Here is an 11910-nt window from a genome sequence, read left to right on the forward strand (position 1 = left end):
TAGTTCTCGGCTATTCATTCTTGGGTTTTACTGAAGTTCCAAAAATCAAAGAGCTTTGATTCCTGTAATGGAAATATCTAGAGAAACTTGTGTTTAACTGACTCTGCAGAGATGAAGGCCAAATTCTCATATGTACCTATAACATTACTCAAATACTATTCTTAGTACAAAAAAGTTAAATATACTCTTATCTCTGAACATGAGCTATTCAGACCAAGGCCACTCAGGTCAGAGTAGAATACTCAAAAGCTGGCTTTAGCAGTCCCTTTCCTCCTAAAAAATGGATTATTGCTCTGAGGCCCAGGTATACTCAGCTTCATCCCTCCCAAGGCTATTCTGTCAAAATTCCACTTTTATTTCCACCCAGTCTACCTCTTTCTAGTCTTCAATTATCTCTTTACTCTAATGCCAGATCCAAATTTCTCAAGTTGAGGTAAAGAGAGACAAAATAAGACCATATATACTAGAACAGGGAAAAATGAATTCATGGTTGTAGAGGATGTGAATCTAGATATGCATTTCCATTCAGTGCTACAGATTTAATATCTAGTAAAATGTTAGCCACATGGTGCTATATCATGTAATTTTTATGTCCTACTTCTCTTATGAAACATTTCTCATCATTCTTGATTTTCCTAAAGTCTACTGGCCATATTGTAAATAATTTTTTTTTCTTTTTTTTTTTTTTTTAGAGACAGGGTCTTGCACTGTCACCCAGGCTAGAGTGCAATGGTGCTATCATAGCTCACTGCAGCTTCCAACTCTTGGGCTCAAGTGACCCTCCCACCTCAGCCTCCCAAGTAGTTAGACTACAGATGCATGCAACCTCATGCCCCATTAATATAAAAAAAAAATTTTTTTGTAGAGAGATGGGGTCTCACTATGCTGACCAGGCTGGTCTTGAACTCCTGGCCTCAACTGATCCTCCTGCCTCGGCCTTCCAAAGTGCTGTGATTACACGTGTGAGCCACCATGCCTGGGCAACATAGTAAGGCCCTGTCTCTAAAAAAAAAAAAAATTAAATATAAATTTAAAAATTAAAAAATTGGTTAAAGTTTACTGTAATTATACAGGTTGATAAAATAAACCACTAAATTACAGTCCTCTCTTTGCACTACTTATAATGGAGAAACAGCTCAAGTGTCCAACAAGAGAGTAAGGATGACCAGGCATGGTGGCTCACACCTATAATCCCAAGACTTTGTGGGGCAGATGGGAGAATCACTTGAGGCCAGGAGTTCGAGACTAGCCTGGTCAACAGAGCAAGATCCCATCTCTACAAAAAATTAAAAAATTAGCTAGACATGGTGGCATGCACCTGTACCCCGAGCTACACCCGGAGGCTGAGGCAGAAGGATTGCTTGAGCCCAGGAGTTCAAGGCTGCAGTGAGCTATGGTCACACCACTGCACTCCATCCTGGGCAACAGAGCAAGATCCTATCTCTTAAAAAAAAAAAAAAAAGAGAGAGTAAGGCTGAGTGTACTAATTCCACATAATATTACTATTTAAGAAAGAAATGAGTAATATGGACACATTTTTATGAAACACTAAACATGAGGAAGAGAAAGTCCCAATATAGAACTCATTCACTGATGACAACTAGGTAAGAAGTCTGAATCTCTATAATGTATTTTTAGCAAATGTCAAATCAAATATACTAACAGTCATACTGATCATCCAAAGGAAGACCAGGAAAAAGAATGTTTTTCATCACACCGAGTTTAAAAACTGCTGGAGTAACCTAAATGAGAGTCCTTTTGAATTGCCAAAGCTTTTCTTTAGGTACACTACTTATTCAGCTAGAGAAACTGAAGCTGTCCTAATGACAGGACAGCTTCAATTTATACAAATAAATTTTCTTGAATAAAAACACAAAGCTTTGGCCGGGCACGGTGGCGTGATCACACCTGTAATCCCAGCACTTTGGGAGGCCAAGGCGGGCAGATCACGAGGTAAAGAGATCGAGACCATCCTGGTTAACACGGTGTAACCCCGTCTCTACTAAAAATACAAAAAATTAGCTGGGCGTGATGGTGGGCGGCTGTAGTCCCAGCTACTCGGGAGGCTTAGGCAGGAGAATGGCGTGAACCCGGGAGATGGAGCTTGCAGTGGGCCGAGATTGCACCACTGCACTCCAGCCTGGGTGGCAGAGTGAAACTCCATCTCAAAAAAAAAAAAAAAAAAAAAAAAAAAAAAAAAATATATATATATATATATATATATATACACACACACACACATACTCATTTTATTTGGATTTTTTATATATATTCATATATTTATACACACACAACACATTATGGTTTAATTACAAGATTCAAGATCTCACTGCAAGAAAAGCAATAAAGTTTAATGCCAAGAGCCTATGCAATTTATTTTTGTTTACTTCCAAGCCTGTTCCACTTTCAGAATGGAAAACCAAAGTTAAGTTACCATATATAGGAGAGGGCATGCAATGTGATATACTTTCACAGATTAGACAATTTAGCATTTCAACAATTCTAACAACCTATTAACTTTTGTTAAAACCCTTTTGGCAAAAATGTATTAGGGTCACCCACATATACAAGTCCAGTCAGACTTACATGCCCAGCTCGATTTTCAGAAACATTCAATACTGCCTCAAGACACCTAGATACCCTTAGAGAGTAACTTCACATCTCTTACTTTTTAGGGGTTCTTATAATAAAGTTCATGGATGGACTTGAGTGGGGGGGCAGGAAGTGACATATAAAATTCCATGTAGGGTGTATTTGCATTTTCTGACATAGGACCACACCTTTCATCAGATTCTCAAAGGATTTCATGACCTTAAAATAGTTTGAGAACCACTATTATGTATCTCACAGGTCAATTCAAGAGCAATAATTATATCCTAGTTGATAATTGGTTGCTAAGTAAAATAAAGCATTCCTTCCACAGAAAGGAAGGCTCACAAGCTTTATGGCTGTCCCAGCTCTTGCTGCATCTCTGGAATAAATGCCGTTTGAACTTAATTGCCCTACTGAAAAACACTGCTTTTCAGTATACAACTTATTCTGCAGTAATAGAAAAGGTTAACAGCTCCTTGCCAAAAAGCCAAGATTCATCTGCAACAACCCAGACTACAAGGCAATATAAAACTTCTTTTCAATAGTCTTTTGCACTAATTTTTTTGGCATAATTAAAAGTTGTACACATTTTTCAACTGTTTTACCATCTAAGTTACCAAAACACAAAATGGCCAATGTAATTATCCTCCTACCAAAGTCCTGGTTTTCAGTACTTCAAAATAAAACTCATTTCAAAATGTCAATAAAAACAGCACTACCCATTTAAAAGAGACAGAAATAATCCTTTTCCTAGTTAGTCTATGTAAATCTAAGAAACATTTGTCATCAGCTATCAAAAACAATGGCAGGACTTAAAGCACAATGTCCCAAAACCAAAACTGACTATGAATTTTATTAAAGGTAAGTGATAAAATCTCTTTTCCCACATAAAGAAAAAAGTAAAATTTGAAGTTCACATTTCAGATTCTTAAATTACGCTCACAAGCTAAAAAAAAAAAAAAAAAAAAAAAATCACGGGGTGTGTATTCACATTTCACATGAAGACAAAATATAGTTGAGGTTGTTCACTTTCAGCTTCTTGAATATATCGTCTTAGGATACCGATTTTCTCCATAGAAACTTGATTCTAAAAATCCCTTTAAAATGTTTTTTAAATTAACTTCCAACGTTCCTGCTATGCAGACTGAATTCTTCATCTGATTATTTTAGGAAAAGACTAGCCTCATTCATAAGCTACGTCTAAACCTAAAAGGGGAAATACGTTTCTAACCAGAACTTTAAAAAAAAAAAAAAAAAAAGAGTAAAAAATTGATGAAAGAACGCTGCTGCCACGTCTTTGCCCCTCCCCCCTTCACGTAGTGGCTATTTCATCCCCTCCAAGTGCATTCCAAGCGAAAGTCCGAGAACCACTGCTCTCGGAGAAACCAGAAACAGTTAAGTGGAAATTGGCAAGTCTCTTTGGCCTTTTAGATCAATTCCTAAAAGAGGATCTAGCTGCTTCTTCAACCCTTTCTTAAAGAAAACAGTGCAAAATTCCAAGAGTCTTCACTCTATCCGGAACGCGTAAGATGTTAGTGTCTAAACACTGAATTTGTATTTAACAGAGTCGATTATTTAGGAGAAAGAGTCTCACAGTTATCATACCATCCTTCCTCCCCATTGAAACATACATCCGGGGGCCAGCCATGTAATCCAACTCAAAATCCTCACACAACCATGGAATTTGTTGGACTGATGTAGACTTTTAAAATCTGCAAATTCTCGGCAGAGAGAGACAGAGAGACAGAGATTGAGAGAAGAGCTCTTGTCTCTTTTTTTAAAAAGTTATGGGGAAGAAGAGGGAAGGAAGCTTCCCTGACGACGAGGTGACCTGAGAGCCTACTTCCTCGGTGCTACGAGCAGAAAGCTCGGCGCCCCGGGCTACGTCTGGCAGCTAATGCTGCACCGCTGCGCGCAACAGATGAGTTCAGCCGGAACTTTCTGGGGAGGTCCCCCCAGCTCCCGGCGACTTTCGATAGGGCAAAAATGCCTGGCGCGCTGCGGATTCAGCTCCAAGCCTTAAAATCCGCTCTCCACCGCCACATGCGAACCATCTGCGGCTGTGGCGGCCAAAAGCCCACGCCCCGCGCTTGCGTTCCCCTTAGCCTCGTTAGGGAGGACCAGGTGCAGGGGCACTTGGAAAAAAAAAAAAAAAAAAAAAGCAACAGAGTGATTCCTCCCCGGGAAGGAAAATTTAAGAAAGTCCTGGTCCCTAGGGCGGGGACTGAGGCTGCAGCAGCCCCAGCGGTCCGAGGCGCAGTAGGGACAGAGGTGGGAAGGGGGACACGAAGGAGCGCGGGCGCCGGGAGTCGCGTGGCGCAGGGAGAGGGGCCGAGTCTCCCGAAGGGAAGGAACCGAGGCTGCTGTGGTAACCTGGGGAACCCCCGCCCCAGAAGTACCACCACAGCGGGGAGGAATGGATCGCCGCAGCCGTCCGAGAAGGTCCACGGCTGCCCAGTGGCCTCAGTCTCCGGGATCGAGGGAGCGTCTCACCTGGAAAGTGGGACGAGAGGGCGGCGCGCTCTTCAGCCCCCAGTCGCCTCCACTCGGAGCGGCTACTTCCTACCCTCAGCCCGCTGGCGGCGCGACTGGGCAGCAGAGGGAGCCCGTTAGCCCTTTTATAACCTCTAGGCCGCGATGGCAGCGCCAGGGAGGAGGCGACTGCAGCCCTCGCTACGTGAGCTCGATCACACCAGCGCCCCGGCGACTGCGCAGGCGCCAAGCCCGTGCCTCCCTGCTGCCCCCACCCGTGGCCAGCCCGTGGAGTCTGAGGCCGAGAGGAGTGGCTGGGACCGGCCGCCGTGGTGTGGGTAAGCGGGAGTAGGATGTAACGCGCCTGCGCAGGGTTCTCGCCCCGCCACCGTTACCGTGGTTACCACGGGGTTTCCCCCGCTCCTGTTCAGTTTGCCTCCTTGATTTCAGGGTCCGCGTCAGGCCTAAGCGACGAGGCCGCCGGCAATAAAGTATCTTAAAAATGAGAAGAGGAACGTGGGAGTGTAGAAAATAAAGCAGAATTTTTCTAGGGTGGAAAATAATAGAGATTCAGTCTTGGTATCTCAGCTGTCTTGTTCCTCTCACATCTCAGCACTCATTTTATACTAATCGTGCTCTATCTCCTACCTTTATACCTTATCAGTAGATAATAGACTAAGAGCTCCAGGGTCAGGTTATCTCAATTCAAATCCTGCCTCAATCCTGTGTGTAACACTAGGCATTAACAACCTCTCCGTATCCGTTTACTCATCTGTAAAATAGAAATGACGGTACTACCCATCTTGTAAGATTCTTGTGAGAATAAAATGAGATAATGTATGTAAAGCACTTAACACATGCCTCACACACAGAAATGACTTAGTAAATATTAGATTCTCCAGTAACATTAATTTATATAAGGCACCCAATGTTGCGTTTGATCTTAGTCTAACATTTGCCTTAGTGATAAAGTAACCCCAAACCAAGGGTTTCTTTATATCTCCCTGTACTATGAGGGAGAATACAATGAAGAAGATAATTTTTCCCTTGTCAGTTAAAGAGAAAAATGAGTTGCTAAGACTTGTTATTCATTAAGAATTGTGGTTTCTAAAGTTTTCCATGTATGCTAAAAAGTATAGCAATAATTAACATTTGACTTACGCAGGAGGTGAGTGATTATATAGCTACAGAAAGAGAGAGAGGGTACTCTGGGAGCACTAGGCAACTAAAAAGTAGATATAATGATGTCTAAATCAATGGTTCTGAAAGCATAGTCAGGGATTCCATAAGGTCAAAATTATTTTCATACTAAGACTTTATTTTCATACTAAGACTTACTGCCTTTTTCACTCTAATAACAATACAGTGAGGTCTTCCAGAGACTACATGCCTGTGATACAGATGGAACGCAGACGCAGATATGAGAATCTTCTATTAGCCCAGACACTGAAGAGATTTGCAGAAATGTAAAATAATGCCACTCTTCTCACTAAATTATTTTGCTTTGGAAAATAGTTATTTTTCATTAAAAATATGTTATTAGGCCAAATGAAGTGGCTCACACCTGTAATCCCAGCACTTTGGGAGGCCGAGGGGGGAAGATCACCTGAGCCCAGGAGTTCAAAATCAGCCTGGGCAACATGGCCAGACCCTCTCTCAAAAAAAAAGTTATTTATGTTATGTTAACATGTAACAGGTTTATTATTGTTGTTTTAAATGAATAAATATTTTATATGTTTGTTTTAATTCCTAATATAGTAAATGTTGATAAATATGATCCACATAAAAGCTTTTTGGAGTCCTCAATACTTTTTAGGAGTATAAAGTAATTATAAGACCAAAGAGGCAGGGCGCGCGGTGGCTCACACCTGTAATCCCTGCACTTTGGGAGGCCAAGGCAGATGGATCACAAGGTCAGGAGATCAAGACCATCCTGGCCAACATGGTGAAACCCTGTCTCTACTAAAAATACAAAAATTAGCTGGGCATGGTGGCACACACCTGTAATCCCAGCTACTCAGGAGGCGGAGGCATGAGAATCATTTGGACCCAGGAGGCAGAGGTTGCAGTGAGCTGAGATCACACCATTGCACTCCAGCCTGGGGACAGAGTCAGACTCCATCTCAAAAAAAAAAAAAAAACTTCCTCAAATGGAGCTGTAATCAACATATTCACTAGCCCTACATAGAGCTGACTCTGAAAGTTGACAGTTTACTCAGTAATTAAAATGGCCGTAGACTCTGAAGCAGATTTACTGTGAAGCTAAGGAGGCTTCAACTTCAGGTGCCCTCATTTACACTAGCCCTTTCCAAGTCCCTGGAAGGGTCCCTAGTAATATGTTCACACTGTCCTATGCTTTTGTAAAATTTATAAAAGTAATGTATTTTAAACTGCAATCTTTAGTCCTTAGTGACTTCCCTCCACCATGTTTCCCTTTGTCTAGTGTTGGAGTGGCAAGCAAACATTTTTGAAATTTAGCTAAAGAGAAGTTGAGTTAGGAATACATTTGGTTTGAATTTACTGGGATATATTTTTATAACCCACAGTCACTTCCATGTGTAGTTAAGATATTGCCAGCTGTCCCAGTGGCTTCCAAGAATACTCCAATTGCCCGTTGTGCTGATCTACCCAGCATTGCAAAACAAAGGTGCAGGGCCAGAACTCTTGAAGTTATTTTAATGTGTCCAATGTTCTAGCATCAAAAACTATGTGAATAGTAGAAGAGAAGCAGGGTTGAAATTTTGGGAACCTGAAGCTAATCTGTGGGAAATTATTCCAATTATTGGATGTGTAAAATTGTAAAGATTTAGCATTCATCAATACCTAGCCAAAAAAGTGTTTTTTTTTTTAGAGACAGGGTTTCACTCTGTCACCCAGGCTGGAGTGGAGTTGCATGATCATAGCTCACCGTAACCTCCAACTACTGCGCTCCAGCGATCCTCCCACCTCCCAAGTAGCTGGGACTACAGGCATGCACAACCATGTCCGGGTTTTCTGTAGGATTTTGTTTTGTTTGCAGAGACAGGTCTCACCATGTGTCCAGGCTGGTCTTGAACTCCTGGGTTCAAGCAATCCTCCCACCTAGGCCTCCCAAAGTGCTGCAATAACAGTCATGAGCTGTGGGGCCCTGCCCAAAAAAGAAATTTATATTTTTTTCTCAGAACTTGATGAGGACATCCACAACAAACTGAAGAGTGTCATTAGTTTAAAGAAATCTGATGGGTCCTGAACTCTTTTTAAGTCATATATTAAATAATCTTTTGGAAGCCGGATGTGGTGGCTCTCCCAGGTAATTGCAGAACTTTGGGAGGCCCAGGTGGGAGGATCCATTAAGGCCAGAAGTTTGAGACCAGCCAGGGCAAGATGGTGAGACCTTATCTCTACAAAAAAAGTTTTTTTAATTAGCTGGGTGTGGTGATATGTGTCTGTAGTCCCAGCTATTCAGGAGGCTGAGGCTAGAGGATCAGGATATAGGATGCAGCAAGCTGTGGTCTCACTACTGCACTCCAGCCTGGGCAACAGAAAGAGATCCTGTGTCTAAATAAATAAATAGCTTATTGGAGATTTTTCCAAACTGGACAACAAGCCTAATAATTTATATGACATTACCAACAATGAGTTGTGAACTTTAATCAATCACATATGCTATGTGAATTAGAAGAGAAAGAGAGTCTAGGTTAGTAATTCAAGATTCATAGAATAAATATCTATAGAACACCTACCTTCTGTGTCCAAGACACTGCCTACTGAGCTGTGGAAGATCAAACTTTAATTAGACAATCTCTGCTTTTAAGGAGCTTATAATCTTTGTTGAAAAGAATTAAAACCTGCACTGTGGCAATAGAAATTCATTCATCCATAAATAATTGCCTGCCCATATAAGCCAGACTATGGTAAGTGCTGGGTATATCATTCCTGCTGTTGTAGAATTTGGATTCCTTTGAAGAAAACCTACAACATAAAAATGTATGTTTCAGCTGGGCATGGTGGCTCATGCCTGTAATCCAAGCACTTTGGGAGGCTGAGGTGGGTGGATCACCTGAGGTCAGGAGTTCGAGACCAGCCTGACCAATATGTTGAAACCCCACCTCTACTAAAAATATAAAAACTAGCCAGGCATGGTGGTGTGCACCTGTAATCCCAGCTACTCTGGAGGCTGAGACAGGAGAATTGCTTGAACCTGGGAGGCAGAGGTTGCAGTAAGCTGAGATCACGCCACTGCACTCCAGCCTGGACAACAGAGTGAAAAAGAAAAAAAAAAATGTATGTATGTACAACATTAAAAAACATACACACACAAATATACGTACATACACATTTGACAAGTGAAAATAATAAGGAAACCAGGTGTGGCTCACACCTGTAATCCCAGTACTTTGGGTGGCTGAGGTGGGTGGATCACCTGAGGTCAGAAGTTCGAGACCAGCCTGGCCAACATGGTGAAACCCCCATGCCTGTTAAAAAAAAAAATACATATATATATATATATATATGAAAATTAGATGGACATCATGGCGCATGTCTGTAGTTCCAGCTACTCGGGAGGCTAAGGCACAAGAATCACTTAAAACCGGGAGGTGGAGGTTGCAGTGAGCTGAGATCATGCAACTGCCCTCCAGCCTGGATAACAGAGTGAGATTCCATCTAAAAAAAAAAAAAGGGCTTGGTGCGGTGGCTCACAACTGTAATCCCAGCACTTTGGGAGGTGGAGGCGGGCGGATCACAAGGTCAAGAGATTGAGACCAGCCTGGCCAACATGGTGAAACCCCGTCTCTACTAAAAATACAAAAATTAGCTGGGTGTGGTGGTGCGCGCCTGCAGTCCCAGGTACTCGGGAGGATGAGGCAGGAGAATTGCTTGAACCCAGGAGGCAGAGGTTGCAGTGAGCCAAGGTTGTGCCATGGCACTCCAGCCTGGCAACAGAATGAGACTCCATCTCAAAAAAAAAAAAAAATATATATATATATATATATATATATGGCCAATAAACATGTTTGGCGGGGCACAGTGGCTCATACCTGTAATCTCAGCACTTTGGGAGGCCAAGGCGGGCAGATCACCTGAGGTCAGGAGTTCGAGACCAACCTATCCAACATGGTGGAACCCGGTCTCTACTAAAAATACAAAAAAAAAAAAAATTAGCTGGGTGTAGTGGTGCACGCCTGTAGTCCCAGCTACTTGGGAGGCTGAGGCAGGAGAATTGCTTGAACCCCAGATGCGGAGGTTGCAGTGAGCCAAGATTGTGCCATTGCACTCCAGCCTGGGCAACAAGAGCAAAACTCCGTCTCAAAAAAAAAAAAATGAAATCATCAGGGTGCTCTGGGAAAGAAGAAGGCGAGGGACATGGCTTAGATTGATATCACAAGAAAAGTATCACTATAGAAATGACATTTAAACTGAGAACTGATTAGCTAGATGAAGTGTGTGAATAAGAACATTTAGAGAGAGAGAATATTACTGTGTGTCTTTATATGTGAGGTCCATGTAGCAACACACACACACACACAAAACTTGGTGCATTTGAGGAGCTAAAGAAATTCAATGTGGGGCCGGGCGCAGTGGCTCACGCCTGTAATCCCAGCACTTTGGGAGGCCGAGGCAGGTGGATCATGAGGTCAGGAGATTGAGACCATCCTGGCTAACACGGTGAAACCCCATCTCTACTAAAAATACAAAAAATTAGCCAGGCGTGGTGGCGGGTGCCTGTAGTCCCAGCTAGCTACTCAGGAGGCTGAGGTAGGAGAATGGCGTGAACCCGGGAGGCAGAGCTTGCAGTGAGCCCAGATCGCGCCACTGCACTCCAGCCTGGGCGACAGAGCGAGACTCCGTCTGAAAAAGAAAAAGAAAAAAAAAAAGAAATTCAATGTGGCTACAATGCAGTAAGGAAGGAAGGAACCCATATGAGAGAAGATTGGAGAGGTATGCAAAAGCTAGGTCATGCCGACCTGTTAAGTACTGTAACAAGTAATGGGAAAGCATTAAAGTATTTTAAGCAATGGAGTAACCTTATGTTATTTACCTTTAACAGAGGAAAAACTCAGTGTAAGAGGATGGGTTTACCTGTGAATGCCAAGTCAGCAGACATGTGGATGGGCCTTGGGAGTAGAAGTGATAGAGACTTCTTCCTTGCTTATGAATAGGGACATGACAATCAAGACATAAGGGATTCTAGAATGTAGCTGAAACTGGAAATGACTCTAGTCACTAACATGCTGGCACTTTGGCATTGTGGGAAATGGCTGCAGTGAGGTAGTCAGATCACCTGCGTCAAGTAGCCTCAACGGGGATGCTCACTGTGGTAGGCAGAATAATGGCCCCTCAAAAAGGTCCACATCCTAATTTCGAAAACCTGTGAATATGTTACCGTACACGGCAAAAGAACTTTGCAGATGTAATTAAAACTGGCAAAATAATGGTATCAACAACCAAAATAAGAATACTGGGGCTGAGCACAGTGGCTCATGCCTGTAACACCAGCGGTTTGGGAGACCAAGGTAGGAGGATCACTTGAGCCTAGGAATTTGAGACCAGCCTTAGCAACGTGGCAAGACTCTGTCTCTAACAAAAAAAAGAAAAATTATCTAGGCATGGTGGCGCCCACCTGCTGTCTCAGCTACTGGGGAGGTTGAGGTGGGAGAATTGCCTGAGGCTGGGAGGTGAAGGCTGCAGTTAGCTGTGATTGCACCACTGCACTCCAGCCTGGGCAACAGAGTGAGATCCTGTCTCAAAAAAATTAAAATAAAAATTGGGAAATTGAGCTGAGTCTATTAATGCAACCAATCTGCCACAGTAGTTCCATTAAAAGTATTCCTCAAATTGGCCAGGCTCGGTAGCTCATGCCTATAA

The 11910-nt window shown here is 42.7% G+C and overlaps 2 protein-coding genes across 3 annotated transcripts in view; one reads left to right on the forward strand and one right to left on the reverse strand.

Moving 5' to 3' along the window:
• Positions 1-11910, reverse strand: part of ECD (ecdysoneless cell cycle regulator) — a 92848-nt gene that overhangs the window by 16600 nt on the left and 64338 nt on the right. Inside the window, exon 15 of one of the 2 annotated variants that reach the window (XM_055092979.2) lies at positions 10519-10893. The exons of the other annotated variant lie outside the window; for it this stretch is intronic. Coding sequence (XP_054948954.1) covers positions 10784-10893 — 110 coding nt within the window. The 3' untranslated portion in view covers positions 10519-10783. Of the gene's footprint in view, positions 1-10518; positions 10894-11910 lie in introns of those variants that run through there. 2 annotated transcript variants of the gene reach the window in all.
• NUDT13 (nudix hydrolase 13) overlaps positions 10903-11910 on the forward strand; it is a 49649-nt gene continuing 48641 nt past the window's right edge. The window contains exon 1 of the mRNA XM_055092990.2: positions 10903-11558. The gene's annotated coding sequence lies outside the window, so the exon portion shown is untranslated. The remainder of the gene's footprint in view (positions 11559-11910) is intronic.

Source organism: Pan paniscus, chromosome 8 (genome assembly GCF_029289425.2).
Source record: "Pan paniscus chromosome 8, NHGRI_mPanPan1-v2.0_pri, whole genome shotgun sequence".
Lineage (NCBI taxonomy): Eukaryota > Metazoa > Chordata > Mammalia > Primates > Hominidae > Pan > Pan paniscus.